Here is a 21608-nt window from a genome sequence, read left to right as displayed (position 1 = left end):
CAAATGTGACATGTCCTAAACGCTGCAGAAGAGCTACCTACGTTGCCTCCCTCCTTCCCGTGCGGGCGAGCCTGGGCTCAGAAGTTCTAAAAGGCTTACCAGCAGCAACGTGGGGTAAACAAACAGCACTAAGGGAATGGAATGCTTGGAGTTGGTTTTTTTTTGTTTTTTTTTTTTCTTTAAAGCAAACTATGCTATTTATAAAATCCTCTGATGGCCAAGCTGATGCATCTGCTGCAGAGTCTCAGTTACCGCTGGGCAGAGAAGCAAGATGACCGCGGTCTTTTCTCCTCAATGCATTCAACCACTCTGGGTTCTCCTGTAGTTAAGGCAGTCAGAGCAGCTACAGCAAGAAGGGGCCTGCTTGGCTCGTCAGCTAAGCAAAAGCAGGGCAAGGCCTCCCAACAACAGAGGTATAAATAGATATTTTACTTAATCCTGACCAAAAGGTCAAGAGAAAAGGCCATCTAATACCCACACTGTTAATGCCAAATTATTCCAGCTACTCAGGACCCATGCCGGCCTTTCAAGAAGATTTTTAAAGGGAAAAAAAAAACATTACCAGTCATAAAAAGACTGAAATCCTGATTGTCACAGTCCACTGGAGTTGGATTCTGCATCTAGGTTTTGGGTATTACAGAGGAAATTTTTAGTTTTGGCAAAGGTACCCCATGCTCTAGCAGTACCCAGTTGTCCCCACGGCTCTTCCCCAGCCACCCCACCAGCCCAGGCTGGGAGCTGCCTGGAAAAGGGTCACTCAGCTCCACCTTCCCCACCCAGCAGTGGGAGGGAAGGGAACACAATGCTTCAGTTATGAAAACCAAACCCAACTTTGAATTTGTTTTGCAAATTTAGTAATCTGAGATGATTGTTAACATGTGGGGGGTTTTTTTGGTTTTTTTTTTAAGCACAGAGCCCACACTGTTGCCTCTGGCTCAGGAAGTCCCTGACCCACTGTCTGCCGGGTGTGGGGAGGGATCACCCTGTGCTTGCCCTGTTCCTGTGCTTATCTGCCAGCAACTGCTACGTGCAACGCTGCAGAGGACTCGGGGCTACGGGAGCCTTCAGACAGCCTCCCCACAGCTGGCCTTGCTGCCCAGGAGTTTCAGTTACACTTTGCACAGCAGTATGCATGCACCAAACAAGATGCATCTACTGCAGCCCTTTTTTGTAGCCCTCAAAGTAAAAACATAAATTGCACATTCTCACCCTTCTCAAGGGTCCCACATAGGGCACCTGTTGCTCTGATGGAGCTCACAGCAGCTCTGGGCACCTGCCCAAAACCAGACCCAAACTGAATTTCTCCCTTACCTCTACCAGCCTTGAACGAACGAGCCACATGGGAAGTAGACTCTGATTTTTGAGGCTAGGAAACAGACTGAAAAGGCTTATCAGCATTACTACACTTGTCTTTCAATAGAAAATGAGCAAAGAGACGTACCCAGCCCCTGCCATCCGTCGTCTGTGGGGAAGAAAGTCGAGCTGGCGTGCCAACAGCATCTGGAAGGACTGTCCTCAGATGATTTATTCTTCATGTTATCTGCATACAGGAAAAGCATCTTTTTAAAAATAAAACCAAAAAACCTCCCAAAACCTAAAAGATAATCACATAGGTATATTCACATTATTAAAACCAATTAATCATGCCTTTATCTGCTCGCTATGTCATGATGCCTGGATGTTACGTAATTTAAGCTCATCACAGTGGATTTATTAATGAAGGCTGGACGAGGACACTACACACATAAGTTACTGAAAACAACCCACTCATGAGTAGCTACACTAATAAAATTGAGAGATGTAGACTTCTGACACATCTCTGTTGGGGACGTAAGCAGGGAGCTATAGTTCCTGCAGAACAAACGCCACCTCCAGTGTATCCAGCTCCAACTCCTACTGCCTTCAGTGAGGCGGCTTCTGCTCATTCTAACAGAAATACGTAATTACCAAAGTAATTACTCCAAGGCGAGAGAGTGCTGCTGCAGGAAAAAGAAGAGTTAAAGATTTTCTGCTGATTATTTTCACTAACTAAAGCAACCAGTAGGGTTCACATCCCTCTCTGAATGACTCCCCTTAGCCCCGTTCTAAGGCCTGTACATTACAGACTAATGTTTTCTTCCTTTCACCTAAAGAACTCCCTTGTTTATGCAGTTTTGTTCTGTATCAGCTTGATTTTTTCCTGCATAAATGCAGATGTTAACAAATATTTCTCCCTGTTGAGTACTTCTACATTAGGAACTGCTTCAATCCACTGAAGCAATGTTGGAAAATAGATGGTTAAATACGATGTGTATTATATTGATTGTATTATATCAGAAGCTAATTTCAGCATTCTGCCTTACACCGCACATGCTGTTTTGTGCACAGATGTGTATCTATATGTATCTGTTTGCCTTTAGCATCTCTAAAAGATTCAGGACCAGACTTTGCATTCATCAGTCAGTTGGACCTCCAGACAAATTTGAGTTTCTGGTAGGCAGAGAGTGTATGAACTAGGAGGGCTCAGAGCCAGGCAGTGAGAAGGACTGACAGTTGCAGAGAGACAAAGTGAAAGCCAGGAACAAGGCTCAAGATTAATGCAAAATCAAAGGATGCTCCATCTTTCTCAAGGCCATGCACGGAGAGGCTGAAGCTGAAAATCCCTCTCTGTGCTGGAGAGGAAGGTGCTGGCTAGGCAGCCTCTAACAGGGCCTCTCCAACCTGGGCGTTTGCTCCCTCCCTCGGTCTGAAATTCTCTGAATTTGTTGGTCATCAGAACACAACAGAAACCTTCTGTGCAAGTAAACCTAACAGGGAAAGAATTTGCTGGGGAGGCAATATTTTTTTTTTAGTTATTCCAAGATGAGACACGAGTTTGGAAGGCGCTCAAGAAAACATTCTGATATCATTCCTTAAAATGCTGGTAGCGGTGGATTGCAGATGCAAGCAAGCTCTGCAAGAGAGAATGACTAATGAAATGTGGCTCCAAGGGAAAAGACCCATATGTGAGCAATGAGAGTACTTTTAAGCCAAGCATCTAAGAAAGTGACAGAAGAATTCAGACAGAAGTCCAAAGAGAGACCACTCACCTAACTCCCTGGACAGCTCCGATAATGTCCCAAAGGTCACAGCACAGGATTTTACTTCTGCAACATCCCACGTTCCTGCATTTAAAAAGCAAACAAGCAGTAACCCAAAATGCAATGTCACATTCACAGCTGGTGACTGCAGTTTCTACCTGACTCTCCCAATCTCATTAGTGTCCTTCCATGTTCTCTCCATCCCAAGCCTGCAGCCACTGCTGTTGCTGGAGAAGCACCAAGCAAGGAGAAATTATCTTCTATGGAGAGAGAGAGTCCAGCCCCGTTGCCATGTACACGTTCTCATGTCACACCAGCATGGCACTTCTCTGGACTTAATAAAATTCCTCACTCATCTGAACTGATATCCCCTTTATCCACAACTGGCAGAAATTGTCATCGTGTATCAGCTTGGAATTTGGCCTTTTGAAAGCATTAGAGTAAAAAATGGTACTAATGTCCTCCTCCCATCAACTCTATACTTTACAAAAAAAATTTAAAAAAAGGACTCTAGCAGAGAAAGCAACTCATGTAAGGGCAACCTAAGACCGCTTTCTGGATCACCAGAGTACTGGATCACTGCCACTGAAAGTGAGTCATCGTAAGGCCTTACATACCAATTAATCCAGCCATCAAACTTGATTAATCAGTGAGATTATAACGAAATGCTTTTGAAAATTACCAAAAAGCAATATTAAACACTAACTTTTAACTTGTAACTCTCCTGCCCCACCAAAAAGTCAGGAAGAAAGACAAAGAAAGGTATAAAAGTCCAATTACCACCTAGTTATTAATGATCAGTATTGCTCCAGGATCTACAATATCATCCACAGTAGAAATACAATGTGAGACATAACTTTACCATAAAAATTAAACCATGATGGAAACCAAAAGTCATCAAATACCAGTGAGAGAGCTGATACCGGCGTCTCCTAACCTTTAGCCTACTGGCCTGGCAGCCCATCCCTTCGCTGCTTTAAAGGTGTCTGAGGTTTCAGAGATGCAGTTTCCCACCTCCAGCTTATGTTTCACAGAGAATGTCCCAATGGCTCACCTGAGACCCAAAGCAGCTTCAAATGACCATGTCTGGACACCAACAAGGGGTGAATCAGCTGGGAAGCTGGGCAAACTGTGTAGGTACAGCACAGCATGACATGAACAGACTACTTCCAACTGTCAAGTACCCAAACTGATTTAGGAATACCCTGCCTCATACTGCTTTGAAACGCACAGATATACTTTGAAGCCTAACTCTGACTGTGTGTGAGCATCCTCAGAAGGAAAGGCCTTGGTTGCAAAGGAATCAAACACTAAATACCTGTGGGTAGGAAACAACTTGCACCCAACAGGTAGTCTGCAACACGGAAGAAATTCCTGCCATAGAGAGCCCTCTTTTCACATTGCTGGAAAATAAATAACAGCTAGCAGGGCTTAAAAAGGGTGGACAAAACCGTGTGTGTGTAGGACGGATGTTGGTGGGGCTGTACTCTGCTGGGCGCAGTAATTCATGAGGCTTTCCCTCTGCCGTGCTTGGACATCGGCACTCACCTATGTTGGAGAAAACATCTTCTTCTGACTGGCAGGGTGCCGATTCTTCCTGTATGGCTCCTGAGGCCTTCCACACAGTCCCACACTCTGCCTTGGCAATGTCAGCATCTTTTCCACCACCACTGGTGTCCTCTGTGAGTGGCCAAACTGGTCTCTTCTCATCCCAGTCAAAGGCTGGCTCAACCACTGAACTACCCAGAGATGCTCTGCTGGGGTCTTCTCGGAAATAAACATGATCACAGGGTCATAATAATTAAGGGTTTGTACAGGAGAAACAACAAGCAAAGCCTGACCTAAACCCATCAGATGTAATGGCTATCTTCCAACTGAAATTATTTACAGATGCAATGACAGTAAAGCAGAGCCCCTGGGATGAGACACTGACGCAGCACATGTGAAGGCCATGCGAGAGTGAAGGCACCACACAGTCCAGCAATGAGTCCCACAGGAGATGACGCCGCAGCACAGAGGCCTCGGGCATCCCTCCCTGACTGCAAGGCTGGCTCCAGGCCTCCAGCTGGGGACCCAGAGCAGTAAAGAGAGAGAAAGAGGGCAGCAGAACCTCCAAGGAAAAAAAAAAAGCAAACCTCTTGGATGTTGGCAGTTCAAAGCTGCTAGAGAAATCAGCGCCAGGCACATGGATATTATAAATAATGACAATTATTTCCAACACCTTTTGCTCCACAGGACTCCTAAAGCACTTTAGGACTCCATTTTCCTGTGACTCTGGTGGGGAGGGGACCACTGCTGGCATCAACCCCACCTTCACACACCTTAATGCTGCTGCTGCTGCTTCTTCCCTGCTAGGACACAGCAATCAGCACTCGGCAGGGTTAGGGCTTCTTCCTGGAAGAGCACATTTCACTGCTCTGTAAATGTCCATACTAAACAGGACCACTATGATCACCTGGTTGAGCCTCCTGCACAACCCAGGCTCCAGGACTGCACCAAGGACTTCTGGTGCTTCAACTGTGACTTAGTCTGCTGAGCTCCTTTGCCTTGGGCCAGCAAAGCACTTAATGCCTGCACAGGGTTAGGGTTAAACCATGCGTGGTTCACCTTCTGCACATGCAGCTGGCACCACTAATGCCAAGAGGGCAACTTAAGGAATAAAGCCAAATGCGGACCCGTCTACTTTGCTGGAGAGCAAGTACAGACCTCAGCACCTTAAGACCTTAGAGACTGCCAAGCAGATGTTTAACTCTTGATTCGTAGAACCCAAATGATAGAGAAAGTGGTCCCAAAATGTCTGTTTATTCTTAGATTAAAATTTGCTGTTCACTTACCCCAATCTTCAATTTTAGTAGAGCATCTGAGAGCACTTATTGCAGACAATGCACAAACACCCCCATTCATCCAGCTGTGTCTCCCAATTCCAAACTTCCATCTTAGCTTCTAAATTACTCTAATATATTAAACTTACAGGTTTATCTATTATATTAATAATTTTATCACAGATATTTTAAGCATTTACAAATGCCTTAATTTCATGACCTGCTTTCATACAGCAGTTATAATAACATAATTCAAAAAAATGTGTATAGGCGTAAGTGCATGGCAGACACTTTGAAATCCCCAGAGGAAACACGTGGAGTGAGCATAAAGCATTGTTTCATTTTATCTCATTAGGATAAGAGTATATCCCTCCTTTACAGCTGTTTACTCTGGACAGGCCTGGATTAAAGAATCTATTTGGAACTGAGCAAATTACACAGGTTTTTATACATCCATTATCAGAAAACTTCTGTCAAGTCACACAAAAGTAACTAATCCACATTATACCAAACCTTCAGCAGATCTCAGATCTAATAGACATTTGCTTTCAAAGTCCTATGGGTAATCCTATGTGTTTTAATGAAAGCCTGGAGTAAAAGGCAAGCTCCCAAGTAAGAGCTCCCAAAGCTGTCTTTTCCTAAGTAAATAGCCTAAGTAAGTGCAAAGATTTTGCTGCTGAATGGCAAACAGAGCAAACAGAAACATGCTGGGAAGTGAGAAGAGGGGACAAGCCCAGCCAGATCAGGTGTGTGAACTGAGCCTGTACATTTACCTTTTTGTTTCAGCCTTTCCTTCCTTAAGTGTCTCTTTTCTCGGCTGCTGATCTTGGTCTGCCAGACTCCTACAACAAAGAGCAGAGTTCATTTTTAAGTGAACAGGAAACTTCCTTTACTGCCTTTATTGCTTAGCGCCAAGGCAAATGGCTACCTGATAGTTTCTGATGCTGGCTCTAAAAGTGTCATCTCGTGCAGCATCTCCATGTGCAGCCTTTGCCGTCTGCAGAAATGTGTTACATAAGAAATCCCTGTAACAAACCTGTCTGTTGTGTGTCCTGACTCATGTAACTATACATATTCTTCTGTCCTTTGTGTTACCCTGATGCGACACTCCTTTCCCTCAGGGAAGATGTCACAACAGAGTATCAACTGCCTTGCACATCTGACAAGGGAGAGAAGTTAATGAAAATCTTAATCGTCAAACAAGGCTTCAATTTACCGGCTTTCTCTAGCCCTGAACATATTCTAAGGCTTGTTCTGTGATGTGGAAACCCTTTGCCACACAGCTGATTTCCACACGCTTTCATTCACACCGGTGGGGTCACGTTCTGCCTCCATCCATGCTCTCCATGACCCAAGAAGTCAGGGGAGGGACTGGCAGAAATGGTTAACATAGGAAAAAAAACACAGTCCATGGATTTCACGCAGGACAAACATTGTCTTTTTCTGAACTGTCCTTGAACAATGCATGAAACAGTTCTGCTGGCTCATCTGTTTGAAAAACCAAACATCTGTTTGAAGAAAGCTTCTGCCGTTTCCCATTCTCCTCCAGCAGCCTTGCAGGCACTCTGCTCCTGACACAAGGCCCCACAGGAGGACTCTGGTCCAACAGCAGTGAGGGCTTCTCTTGCTCTCACCACCACACTAATCACATTATAATCTTTTAAGCCTGGAAAAGCTTAGAATTTGTTGTTTTCAATATGACCCTTGGAGGAGGGAGGCGGAGAGGGGGTCATGGGATGCAATGCATTTTCCAGTGAAACTATAGCTGCCTGAGCCTTGCTAGCCTCTGCCAGATTTCTCTGCAGATTTGCTTGTAGCCAAAGATCTTGGCTTTGTTCATGGGCATGCTAGAAAATGGCTGTATATTACACCAGCACCTTTACCAGCCTCAGTCATGGGCACAGGATGCTGCCTGGGAAGACCACAGCTTTGGCTGAGTATCAGCATGGCAGAGGCAACAGGAGTAGAGTAAGAGCATGGAGACAGGACCCTGCTACCCAGTGGACCTCTGGCCTCTTCAGAGATGCCTCCTCATTCACAGATTTGCCATCCCTGTGAACGCGGTAAGGACCTGAGAAGTGTGGCAGGAAAGCATGTGCTCTCTGTCCATGCAGTTACACGTAGTGAGGAGCAGATGAGAGCAATAGCTCTCAAACTGGGAATTTTTCCCAATAGTGCAGAACTAGAATAGTAGAGAAGACCTCCCTTTTGAAATATTTAATTCCATGTTATTGTTTGGTAATACAAATCAGGTAACAGAAGAACCAGATCTTTTCTTACCTTCCTCCTCTTGCAGTTTGTCTTTTTCAACAGAAAGATCTTTTGGCACCTCCTTGTCTAAGCATGGGGCTTTCCTCTTCTTCTTAGGCTACAGTATGTAAGAGATACATGGCAGAAAGACGTTACATTTCATTATGAAGAAAAAAAGAGTCAGGGCAACAGTTTTGAAATAGAGACCACACTCTGGTGGTACTTGGAGAGAGCAGTATGTTGCTGGAGTCTTTAAGTGGGTGCAAAAGTCTTCCTGAGTAGATATTATTGTAAACTCTAAACCAATTAATGTTATAGCTTTTGGCCTACAAAATGTGACTTATCTGCTAGGTTAGAAACCTGACATTTTAATTCAGACATCTGCTCTATAGTAAGATTTGCGTTCATCATTCCTAAGTCTATAAAAGGAGGAAAACCTAAAATTATTTACCCTTTTTACAACCAGCAATGCAAAAGTAAAGAGTTAGGATCCCGCCTGTGCTTAACCAAAAAAACCTCATGGAGCAGCCTATTGTTAGTGAAGGTATCTGTAGTTTACTCCGATCTGAAAGGGCATAGCAGTGGCTGAGGCCATTTTCATATGGCTTGATGAAACAGTAGAGCTAACTTCAAGCCTTTAATTTCAAATGTTTTGGTTTTAACACAGTAGTTCTTGATTTTTCCAAGGTGGGTTACCCTTGCCAGGAACACACTTCCTGCCCAGGCTCAGAGGCTGCTCCTCACTTGGAAGTGGCTGTAAAGCACAGGCACTTTCCTGCACACCAGTACAAGTGCTCAACGCCCAAGATAAAACTCTTGCCCAAACCCAAGGAAATGTCTCGTGTCAGAGCTGGAACTGAAATACAAGGGATCCCAGTTCCTACTTCTGGGCTTAGACCACGAGACTGTCCCACTTGCGGTGGCAGTGACAACACCACAGCGACTGTGCCAGAGAGTTGCTCAGTCTTACGTTCCTAACTCACCTCTTAAGTGCTCCAACAACAGGAACAACATGTTATCTTTAAAAACGACGATCAAATAAAGAACATTCTTAAGACAAGTGTGTCTTGAAAGATAATAATAATAACAAACTCTAAAACTCCTACTGGTACCTTGAGGAGCTTTTTCTCTCTGGTGTTAGTTGATGCTATAAGCTGGCCATTCACTGGAACCTAGAAGATGGACAACAAAAAAATGCATTATGGAATATGTATGTGCATGTGTGTGTATGTGTAAATACATGTATGCGTGCAACTATTTTAATGCATTCCTACAATCCATATGATGGGCTGAAAGACACAGCTAAATAACTCTCAGTACAAATCTGGGCTAAAATTTGTGGCCTTGTTCCAATTTGAGTTAATTTATTCCAAATTAATTAGTGTTAGCTAAGCCCTTATGAATGTAAATCCAGAAACTCCACATAGATTTATTCCAAAGCAGACATATCTGGTTTATCCTAAGATTTCTCTAGGATCAAAGTTGTTTCTCAAATAGGGTAAGCCTGTCTTAAAAAAGCAGCATAGGCAGGAGAAGGCTTATTTGAATTCTTGTTTACTGGTTGAGGTGGGCCTTATGTTCCCCCTCAAGTGTATCTGAACAACTTAAAGAACAGCTCTCACACCACCTAGATCCTATGATGTTGCTGAATGTATGGCACTCCTCTCCCTTGCCCCGCTTGCTGTTTGTGTGCAATGCAACCCCCGTTCAATGCTGCCCAGGTGTCCTTCAGTCCCATGAGACCTGCTGGGCTGCTGAGCTGAACCCAAAGCTGACAGCAGGGAGCTGGACCCAAGCTGTCACCATCGTCCCTGATCCATCCTCCACCTCTGCCTGAAGCGAGGGGGGACAGGGAGCCAGGGCGATGCCTGGCAGGCGAAGGCAGCCCTGGAGAGAGCAAAACCCCCAGCTGCAGCCCAGAGCTGTCCCCTTGGCATCAGGAGATGGCGGGCACCCTCTTGCAAGCTGATGACAAAGGGGCTTCAGGTGCCCGCGGTCCTCTTGGGAAAGGGAAGACTGCTGATGCTTTCCACCTTCTGCTCTCCTCTCCATCCTCACAAGTCATCTCTGTCCCCGGAGACACCCTGGCAGAGTTTAACCACATACACGCTGAAAGACAACACCTGCCCTGATTCAGCTGCAGAGGAGAGGTACCTGTTCTGCACCATCACAGGTGATGTTGCAGGGCTGAAGAATAACATGTGCAATCAATGAAAAAGAGACAGAAATCAGCACGCTCCACAAAACACTGTGTGGTAAATCAGGGAATCTAAAATCTGGGGTATTTTAATTAAATAAAAAAAGGCTTATTGGGTGGCTGCATCCCTTTGGGGGACAAGGACACCACCCCAGCGGTGAGAAGAAAAGACTCAGAGCCACCATGCGACAGGCCGGATCAGAGTCCTGCAGGTGACTGCCCTTGCCTGTCCCCAGCAAAGCCAGCGGGGTTGCAGTCCTTCAGCCTGTTAATGCTCAGTTCTTTGGTATTTTGAAGCCATTTTAGAGCTATTTTTCACAAGTCTTAGAAAGCTCCGATTTGACATGCGTGTTAAACACAGCATGACAGGCACCTGCACACTGGCAAATGCTTTGCCCTTGGAGGTGCTTGCTTGGAAACCCGGACCAAACTCATACTGTACAAGGGCATAGCATGGATCCAGCAGGCTGGTGTTCAACTGACCCTCCACCATTATTGGGAGAGCGAGACCCAGAATTGTACACTTTGCAACACACCACTCTCTGAACCCACAGACGACACCGCTTCTGAGTCTTCCAGTAAAATACCACAGCAACAGGAGCCAAAATATCTGCCTAATTACACCAGTAATTCCACCAGCTTCAAATTATAAGCTTAAACCAAGTGGTCCATATCTCTTTCATCTCCCTTAGCTATCATTTGTTACATTTACAGTTGTATTCTTCTGAAAATTCACTCACAAAATAATGACTTCTGTGTTAAAACCCAGCAAGGTTTTGTAACAGTTAGCAAGGCCATTTTTGGTTTTTCCCACAGGCAGTCATCTCTCTTCTGAGACTCGCAGGTCCATTTACTAGAGGCACTCCATAAACCCCATCGCAATACAGATCATTTTCCATATGCTGCTCTGCTTAAGGAAAAATCCCACTGTGCCCGCAGCAGGGAGGGAAGCAGCCTCTCACATAGGATGGGAGATATAAAAAAAAATCAGGGGAATTTTGGTGAAAATTTGGACCACTTAGATAGAAAGAATCATGTAAGGTCAAGATCTCTTTCTCAGCATATGCTTCTGTCCAATTAAATGTGTGAAAATACAAATAGATCATGTCTTAGTGAACAACAATTCCTATGCAATGTAAAATGTTGGAGAGGGGGGTGGTTTTCCACTATATAGAATCATAAAATCAAAGAATGGTTTGGGTTGGAAGGGACCTTCAAAGGTCATCTAGTCCAACCCCCCTGCAAGAAGCAGGGACATCCCCGACTAGATCAGGTTGCTCAGAGCCTCATCCAGCCTGGCCTTGAATGATTCCAGGGATGGGGCTTCCACCACCTTTCTGGGCAACCTGTTCCAGTGTTCTATAACTCACATTGTAAAAAAATTTTTCCTAATTTCCAATCTAAATCTACCCCCCTATATTTTAAAACCATTACCCCTTGTCCTATCACAACAGGCCCCACGGAACAGCCTCTTCCCATCTTTCTTGTAGGCCCCCTTGAGGTACTGGAAGACCGCTATCAGGTCTCCCCGGAGCCTCTTCTTCTCCAGGCTGAACAGCCCCAACTCTCTCAGCCTGTCCTCATAAGAGAGGTGCTCCAGCCCTTTTATCATCTTCGTGGCCCTCCTCTGGTCCATCTCCAACTGGTCCATGTCCTTCTTGTGCTGGGGGCTCCAGAACTGGACACAGTACTCCAGGTGGGGTCTCACCAGGGCAGAGTAGAGGGGGAGAATCACCTCCCTCGACCTGCTGGCCATGCTTCTCTTGATGCAGCCCAGGATGCGGCTGGCCTTCTGGGCCGCAAGGGCGCATTGCCTGCTCATGTTGAGCTTCTCATCCACCAGCACTCCCAAGTCCTTCACCTCAGGGCTGCTCTCAATCCATTCCCCGCCCAGCCTGTATTTGTGCCTGGGATTGCCATGACCCAGGTGCAGGACCTTGCACTTGGCCTGTTGAACTTCATGAGGTTGGCACGGGCCCACCTCTCCAGCCTGTCCAGGTCCCTCTGGATGGCATCCCTCCCTTCCAGCGTGTCGACGGCACCACACAGCTTGGTGTCATCGGCGAACTTGCTGAGGGTGCACTCTATCCCACTGTCCATGTTGCCGACAAAGATGTTGAACAGGGCCGGGCCCAACACGGACCCCTGAGGGACGCCACTTGTGATATGACACAGGACTTCAGGAAAAGGGAATTTTACAGCATGAATACACAAAGGGATAACTGAGGAAAGCCACACAACATGTAAATGCCATATTCCTTTGCAATCTCAACAAAGCCTGGTGATGTCCCAGTTCTCATAATGAGATCTTCAGTGTTTCCTAAAGGCTTTGCAAAGGGACCTCCCAAATTAAGCCACTTTTAGCAAGACTGCCACCATCAGCAACAGAAACGGCAGCACCAACTTACAAAGCGAGGAGGAGGATGCTTTTTTGCCTTCTCTCAGACACACACAGAGGATAAGAGACATTATTACCTCTTATTAGCCTCTCTTTACATCAAGTTGCTTCTGCAAGCATGAAGAGCTACATGCAGAGAGACAAGGAGGTGTCAAGATGAAGGACATTAAAAGTCTTCCTCCCCCAGGCTGCCCTAAGCGAGCACAGCCCGAGGCTGTACAGAGCCCTCACAGAGGCGGGGAGAACTCCAGAAGGAAAATCTGGACTGCAACAGAGAATTAGGGAAGATGCAAACTATACTGGCTCTGACAGACTCATCTCAGCTGAGGCAAGATCACATTCCTGGACCTTCTCTCCACATAAATGACAGCAAGCAAGAATCTGGAAAAATTGCAGCACTTTGTTTTAATGTTTTGCCCATCTGACTGCTGTATGTTTTTACCAGATGAGCACAACATTTCCTACTTAAATGATATTTCATCTGCTGGGCAACCATCCCCCTCTCTCCATCACTGACTAAGAGTTTAAAAATATACTGTTGACGGTCATTTACTGTATCCCAGGGGCCTTCATGCTGGCTGACCGGCTATTCAGCCCTAAATACCCACCTGAGACACCTGAAGCTTGTTACATCCTCCCTAATGAGCAGCTGAGTGCAAGAAAAATACAAAACTTGATCACTGACTGACCATCACATAGCCTACCGCTCTGTTGATGCTCTTCTTTCAAACCTGAAATATCTGTGGCTTCTCCACCATCCTTCACTAACAGCAGCAACTCTCTTCTTTTCATCCCCAGGTATTTTTACCCAGTTCAACTTCATTTCAGTGGAAAGGTATTATTCTTTTGTATTAAATCTTGCCTTTATCCAGCCTCTTTTCAGGCAGTAAGCTGGCTGTATGGCTGAGGAACCCCACCCTACCCTATTCTTCCCTTTGGAAGCCTTTAGGATATGGGATTAGTCATGCCTCTTTATCATGCTGTTCAGCCATTCTGAAAAGGAAAAAGGAATTTCCATTATTTTATTGCACTTAACCTAATGGACTCATTAAAGAGAAATTATTTTTGTCAGGGCAATTTTTTTTTCTTAATGAGAAATGTAGTTCTGTATAGGGAGAAGACATCAAAACCCGCCGCATTAAGTGACTGTGTAAAGTTATCAGTGCAATTCCAAATATATTAAATATATGCAGAGAAACAGAATCCGGACTTTTAGTGGAATCAGACTTAGCATATTAATTTCTACTCACATTCTGTGGAACAATAGAAAGATTATTTTTAGTTCATGGCCATTTGGTTCGTGACCTAGTGGAACAGGATTTCCCCCCCTACCCCTTGCATTTTTTTTTTCCTTTTTATGTAACGTAAGGTTACATTGCTGATGATTCCTCTGAAACCTTTATTCACTTGAGGTAGTGTGTAATTTATTTTACGCTGTTAATATACATAAAGTCACAGAGAAATAAGGCAAAGCGATAGGTTTTCAAATGTTAAAAAATACTGGGTTTCATCACTAATATATAAACTGTGTATTTGAAGCCATAAAACTCTCCCCCTAGATGCTTCCCTTTATGCATTTCAATAGTTTCATAAGACTAGTAATTTTTACAAAATGACCACCAACCAGTTACAGGTTTAATTAAAAATTACGTGAACGTTGGCTTCAGGTTCAGGAACTGCCCTTTGTCCCACTTGGGGAAGGTGCTTAAAATTGCCTTCCTCAAGAAGCCATGCAAAGGTTTCCCCAGTAGAGGGATACGAGGACAAAATAAACGCAGCGTATGAAACCCAAAGGGAGCTATTATGCGCCTCACACAGTAGAAATGAGGGAATTCATTTAAGAACATGAATAAAGATTCAGAAAATTGTTTTCAGCTACCACTTTCAGAAAACTCAAGTTAAGTGGGTTGGACAGTGGAAAAATGAAAGGAAGCAAAACTACCCAATTCTAGCAGGGGGTCTGTGAACACAAAACCATTTCCAAATTGAAGAAATGCTTCCATTAAATTGTTTCCTAGTGCTCATTTCCAGTGCAAAAACTAATTATATTTTTTTCACCTTATGTTACACCACAAGCTCAATGTGGTGGACTTAGGCCAAAAGGCTACACTGGTACAGGAAAAGCAACACCAACATGCACTAAATTAAAAAATAACGGAAAACTAGAAAAGAAAAAGAGAAAAGAACAAACAGAAAAGGACTTTCTAACCAGGGCACTAAAGAACCTCCCTGAAACATGCTGTGTTACTACTGAACAAGATATCACTGCACTCTTCAGCTTTCTCAGTAGACCTTCAACAAGCTGAAAACTGAGCAGGAAGTCTTAATTTCTCTCAGCATCCTCTGGAAGATCTGGTCTTTGCTCCCTTACGCTATGCACTATGAGTTGGATGTTTGCAATACCGCTTGCAGTCTGCTGCTTGCCATTTTTGTCCCAAAAAACAGGGGTTCTTTTACCCGTTGTGCAAGAGCCAATCAACACACTGAGTGGAGGCATCTGTATTTATTTTGATTCTGCAGAAGTGGGTGCTAGGCATCTAACACAGCCAGCACACCTCTTAGAAATACAAGGGGTCTTTCATACAAAATAATATCAAGGAGGAAATTACATTGCAGTAACTGATTGGTTACCCATACTTTTCCCATCGTACATGATTACGCATGTTCATGTTTTAATCATTTAGGGAGGTCCTCTTCATTAGCATACTCATTATTCATAAGGAGGTGTGATTTTTAGCATTAAAATCACCCAAGGGTGGTTCAGGACATGAATTTTGGTTAAGGTCCAGTGTAGGCCTGCCTAACAAACCACAGATCACCTACACACGATGTACACTCGACAGGTCTATGAACATACTATTATCCTTGACCAGGAGGCATAGCCTGGTTGGCAGGGGGAGTTTCCATCTCCATCTCCAAAGATACCTGGCCTTCGTAATTGTTATGTTGTTCCTACCTGCAACACTATCTGAAGATGGGTTCTTCTCTCCTGCGCAGAGAGGCACAGGCTCAGGCACAGGGTGAGCAAACCAGCGTGCCACTGTGGCCAGCCAACAGCCCGCATTGCTCCATCAGCAGACAATGAGCAGTCTGCACAACAAACGTGTTGGGAAACAAAGCAACACACTGAGTTTCATTAATTCTGAATCAGATTTTCATAAATGAAAGCACACATCCTGGACAGTCTGGCTTTGCCACATGGTCCTGTGCTGATAATGAACTTCAACCTGGGACACATTTCCTAAACCAGTGGGAACCAGGTGAATGGGAAAGGACAAGCCTGCATTTGTCACAGAAGAAAGGATGGGGTTTAGGCAGAGCAAAAGTCCACCAGAGAGACAGGAAGGCCCTATCTTCAAAGAGAATTACTCATTCACTCCTAATAGCTAGAGAAAGGATAACACAATTAAATTGCCAATAAGGTGACAGTGGGAAGCAACAAAACCATACTGGGTTCATTAGCAAAGGAAACAGCCTCTTCATGAATGGCAGACGAACATGAAGGCAGTTCTTTGGGCAGTGTCTGCTCACAACACTGCACACACGTACCTGCAAAGGAGAGTGAAAAAACAGCAGGAACTTGGCTTGTGATCAATATTGTAGATATCAATCACCTCATTATTAATAACTGTTATTAATAGTAGCTAATACAAAGTTAATACAAAGGTTTCCCAGACAAAATAACTTCAGACAAATGTGTTCCCAGTAGGAAAGAAGAGTCTGTTGGAGAAGAAAATTACATGGGAAATATATGCAACGAATAGACAGAATTATATGGGAGATACGCACTGGGAATATGTGAATTTTTGCCCTTCGTTTAAGGCACCTGGCAGAGGAAAGAGGTGGTGCTCCCATCAAATGGATGCTCCAAGAACTTTGTGAAAAGGATCTGGGCTACCAGCACAGAAAACCTGTTCTTCTGCACGTATTCCCAGGGATGCAGTTGCCTGTAAGAAACCCTTGAGCAGTAACAGGTAACAAACCCTGGCTGATGACACGTAGCAGGAGCCAGAGCTGCAGTTGTCGCCATTCCTATCCAAAGGGAATTCCAAGAGAAAAATTAAAGCAGCAGCCCTAAGATGATGATGATGCCTATGTCACATCTCCTCCCGCTGGACAGCCTTCCCAGGGTACACAGGAGGCCAGACACAGCCGCCGTAAATCCGGGGAGCTGGCATGTACCTGCCCTGGCATGAAAAGTACCCTATAACCTGAAAAGGTAGGAGAAAAGGTCCCTTCCAACCCAAACTATTCTATAATTCTATGATCTGCATACTTCTGGAGCTGAGGGGATTGATCTTTACTTCTGGTGCTGTTAAGCAATGCCTGCAAGAGGCAAAAAGTATCTCCAGCTTATAAAGACACTTCTGAAAAACAGAAAGCTTTCTTTTGGCTTTTATCAGATAATACATATTTTTATAAGTTGCCTAAGGAAGATGGCATCTCTGCATCTGTGCAAAAAACTCTTGTTTTGAACTGCCCAATTTGCAGAACAACCCAAAAACTGTGAATAAACACAACCCCCAAAACTCAACAACATTCTTGTTCAGATTGGTTGGCTTCCAGCAAGTCTTGGTAGCAATTTCCTAAAAGACTCTTTATTAGGGAAAAGGCTTTCCTGAAAAAGACTAAATACCCTCCAGCATCACTTCTAGAGATTTTTTCTATATGTGACAACTGCCAGAATGTAACTCGTTATGCGTGATACATAATGAGATCACATTCACAATGTTCTTACATGATGGCGTTGAGGCCATACATCAATTTGTACAAAGTTTCTTCAACAGACTTATTTCACGTGGGCTCTGAAAACAATTCAGACTGGGTCTCACAGTGCACAGCCTGCTCTGAGACTAGAAATCACTCCATCCTCTTATTCTGCTAGATGTAAAGTTAACAAATAGTAAGACGAAATGCTTGCCAGCAGCACTGGCATTGAGAGAGACTAACATGGTCGTGCACTGTTGCATTTAGTGGTTTGGACCTAGGACGGATTTGGATGGAGGTGGCTGGGAGGGCTGGGCTGTGGCTGGGAGCTGCAGGCTGGAAAGGAGCCTGGCAGAGAGCTGAGGGCACGCTGCACCTTCCAGGAAAAGTACCCTGGGCAGGCTCTGGCTGCCCATTGCTACGAGGGACAGGGGCACGCAGAGGAAAGATCAGCCCTACACCCGAGGAACCCGCGTAGGAGCAGATTCCCTGAGGAGGCAGTCTCACAGCCCACCCATGGGGCAGCAGCTGGGAATCACCGGCAAACACACATTCCCAAACTGAAAAAATAATTAACCACCTAGTTTATTTTAATTAAGATCTTGACTTATCCACCACTCCAGGATATGCAGATGTTTGGCTGCCGGGATGTATCAACACACCTGGGCACTGGAGGCAATTTACCTCTTGGCTTCAGACCTCAGCAGGCAGCAGAGAGGGGCTCCCATCCCATAATACTTGTGCACCCCAGCTTATGGCATTGGCCATGTCTATGGATGGAAGACTTTGTTATTGATCGTATATCTGATGCTGCTTGGTAGAGATTTTCATATGCAAATTTCGGCATATTACAGGTGTTCTGCTGTTCTGGCATCCTCATCAGCTAAGTGCCAGAACAGCACGCGGCGTTTTACACTTACGTAAGGAGATAAAGGCTTTGCCTCAAGGATATGATGTTCCGAAGACAGAGATAACATGATGGGAAATGACAAAGAGCAGCGGAGAAGGAGGGTAGGGAAAAGAAAACAAGAGATAAATAGAGAAGAGAAAGGGCAGAGTACTGTCATGGGAGGACAAGACTGATTTTTCATTTCAGCATGGAAGATGTTTTCCCCGGGTTATATTTCCTTAGGATCTTTTACGTTCTTTTTCTTGATCATCCTCTTCTCATCCTCCACCTCCTTAGGACTGTATTTTGCCTCCTCTGCACTTACAGAGTAATCAGCGGGTCTCACGTAGAGGATGATGCCACTGTCTGGAAATGCGACTGCTACAGTCCGGCCCCTGAAGAGCAGGAATCGGCTCAGTGCAGCAAAAGATGAGATTAACGACAGAAACTGCAGGCGACTGTAAACAAATTTATCCCTTCAGTTTATCTCTTCCTCCTCTTCTTTGGTTTCCCTTATTCAGGCCTGTGAGGTACAGCATCTCTGACAAGAAAATATCTATTTGAATCAACATCTTCAGCTTGAACTAATAACCCCGCCGCCGTTACAGCACCAGGCCTGTTTCTGACAACAGCGTGGGTGCCCACCCCTTTCTGTCCTGCGCTGCCTCTGGTAATCGGTGGCTCTGCAAAATCTTAATTAATTCTGCAGCCAAGTCAAGTTATCCAGTATCAATGATTATAAAGCTACAATAAAAGTGTTACTGAAGTCCCTCTTCATCCTTTGACAGAAGTAGTTCCATTAGAATCGCTTTTTGATTTAATTGTTCTTTACTAATTCAGGGATATTTACGCTGTCAGACCAAGATTCTGTTCTCACTGATGAAAGACAAAATACCCTAAAATTGAATAGCCTGTTAAAACATAACTATAATATAACTAAAAGTTAAAACTTCCACGACAAAGTAATAAACCCCTGAAAACTATTATGATGGAAAAGCTGACACATTTGTATTCATGAAGAAAAAAACCCACTTATTGCATAGGCCACCTGAAAAAACCTGCAAATTTTCTCTTTCTCAGAATTAAGACCTAGGAGATACTAGTAACAGATAAAATATTCAGAAGTGCTGGATATATTAATTTTAAACACACACTCCCTTATTTTCAGTATGTTCGCCTGAGAGTTTTACTTGTCATACTTCAATACCTTGGTGAAATTGTTTTCTGTAATTCATATTGGGATTTTCTGCCACAGACGGCTTACGGCAAGTCAAAGCAACACGACCGCGACCACGTCATATGGCAGCTTCATGGCAGCGCGTCGTATCACGCTCACAACATAAATCCACCAAGGGGGCCGCGGCCATCAGCTCACAGCTGCTATCACATATTAATTCGGCAAGAATGAAGCTTTGATTCCGACTGAATACACGTTAGCAGCACATTGTGTTAAAACCACAGCAGAGACACTATTGCTCGGGTCCTCCTCCCCAGTCTGACGGACATTAATTGGAGTTTTCTCAATTCCCTGCAGGCAGGATCGAGCCCCGGTGGAGTCAGGGTGTCAGTCAAGGCAAGAAGCACCCGGCCCAGGTGCTTTAGGAACCCCGCTGCCTTGCGCTGGGAGCCTGATGCCACCACCGGGCTCGGAGAGGAAGGCTGAGCCCCCTGACCCACCCACGGAGAGGTTTGGGACGCGCCACGCACCCCGGAGGGGTTGGGGGCATGGCTGCACCCCTCTGGCAGGCAGGAGGAGTGGACGGGGGGGGAGGAGAGGGGGAAGGATGCTCGTCCCGGGGGGGAGGGCCCTTACCTGCGCCGTGCGCCTTTGTTCCTCCGGCTGCCGCGCCGCCAGCGCCCCGGCCGCTCGGCCGCCGTCCCCCGCGGGTCCATCCTCCTCCTCTTCCTCCTCCTCCTCCTCCTCCTGCCCGGCGGCTTGGCAGTGGCGGGGCTCCGGCCCAGCTCGGCGTCGTCGCAGCCCCCGCAGAACCAGCAGCGCCGCCGCCCCCAGCGCCAGCGCCGGCCCCAGCAGCGCCAGCAGCCGCCCCGCCAGCCCCGCGCCCGCCGGCACCGCTTCCCCCGCGCCCAGCGCCGGCCGCACCGCCGGCCCCAACATGGCCGCACCCCCTCACCCCGCGGCGGGTTTTGGGGGGTGGAAGGGGTGGCGGGTACCCCGCTACGCTCCGCCACGCGGGGAAAGTTGGTGGCGGAGCCGCGCTCGCCGCCGCAGCCAGGAGCGGGGGGACCGGCTGGTCACGGCGGAGGATGGCGGGGGGGCGCGCACGGGGAGGGGGGCGGGGGGCACGGACACGTCTGTGGTTACGGGTTTGGCAAAGGGTTTGGCCGTGAGGGGCGGTTGCGCGGTGCGTGGAAGGGGAGGGGGGGGGCGTGGGACCCCTATCGCCGCGTGGGGGGCTGTTCCGTGGGTGGGGGAAGGAGCTGCTGCGCGGAATGGGATTTTTCTGTGGAAAAACAAAAGTGGCGAGTTACACGCGAAGGTTGAAAGCAGCGGAGCTGCGGGCATCAGCATTAATTTGAGAGCAGGTCCAGGATGGGGAGGCACGGGGATGTGCTCAAGTGATGCATTTTTTGCAAAATTCTTCAGTCTAGACAAGAGAGTTTTTAGGAATATATTCCTCGGGTGCCGTTACAAACGTGTCATTATCAAGCGACATCCCTGTGATGATTGCTAGAATTGCCCGTGTAATGCAGCGTGTGATGCATTCTCATCGCGTGCTGATCCTTGGAGAAATAACAGTTCGTCGCCGCTAGCAGAACACTGAGCAGAGCTCCTCAAACCACAGTCTCCTTTGCTTTGCTCGATGGAGAATTTCTCCACCCACCTGATGCAGAAATGCAGGTGATGCTCTCAGAAAGTCTTTTTTTCCAAAGTCTTAGAGCTTCTTGTAAAGTGTCAAATTGTATTTTATCTTGGCCAGTCTAGAGGGACATCCTCTGAGAAATAAGCTGAGAGAGCAACGAAGGGAAGGCATGAGCCCCTGATTCAGAAGTGTGTCTCGACGTGGTCGTGTCTCGCACCTGGCATAAATTCTGCAGGGCTCACCGGGATTAGGGAGCGTTACTACAAAGAACATAGTCTGTAGAGCTTATTTAACCAGGACAGCATAAGAAGTCATGTTTCTAGTAAACCCAGTGCAGAAAACGGGTTGGTAAGGGAGTGGGTTTGTCTGCCTTGGCTTTATTTCACAGCCAGCGGGGACTGCTCTCACCTGAGTGCGGATCCAAGCACTGGAGCTCAAACCTGAATCATACCCGTGCAAGAGAC

At 46.0% G+C, this 21608-nt stretch overlaps 1 protein-coding gene across 1 annotated transcript in view; it reads right to left on the bottom strand.

Annotated features, from left to right (window-relative positions):
- Nucleotides 1-20438, bottom strand: part of LOC147601186 (uncharacterized) — a 30946-nt gene extending 10508 nt beyond the window's left edge. Inside the window, exons 1-7 of the mRNA XM_086744913.1 lie at nucleotides 20136-20438; nucleotides 9244-9303; nucleotides 8162-8249; nucleotides 6655-6723; nucleotides 4608-4823; nucleotides 3069-3143; nucleotides 1442-1540 (exon numbers count right to left, since the gene is read on the bottom strand). Coding sequence (XP_086601039.1) covers nucleotides 1442-1540; nucleotides 3069-3143; nucleotides 4608-4823; nucleotides 6655-6723; nucleotides 8162-8249; nucleotides 9244-9303; nucleotides 20136-20438 — 910 coding nt within the window. The remainder of the gene's footprint in view (nucleotides 1-1441; nucleotides 1541-3068; nucleotides 3144-4607; nucleotides 4824-6654; nucleotides 6724-8161; nucleotides 8250-9243; nucleotides 9304-20135) is intronic.
- Nucleotides 20439-21608: the final 1170 nt, after the last annotated feature.

This window comes from Chlamydotis macqueenii, chromosome 3 (assembly GCF_036417535.1).
Source record: "Chlamydotis macqueenii isolate bChlMac1 chromosome 3, bChlMac1.mat, whole genome shotgun sequence".
Taxonomy (NCBI): domain Eukaryota; kingdom Metazoa; phylum Chordata; class Aves; order Otidiformes; family Otididae; genus Chlamydotis; species Chlamydotis macqueenii.
The sequence above is the reverse complement of the archived record's forward strand: the minus strand, read 5'-3'. Positions and strand labels throughout refer to the sequence as shown.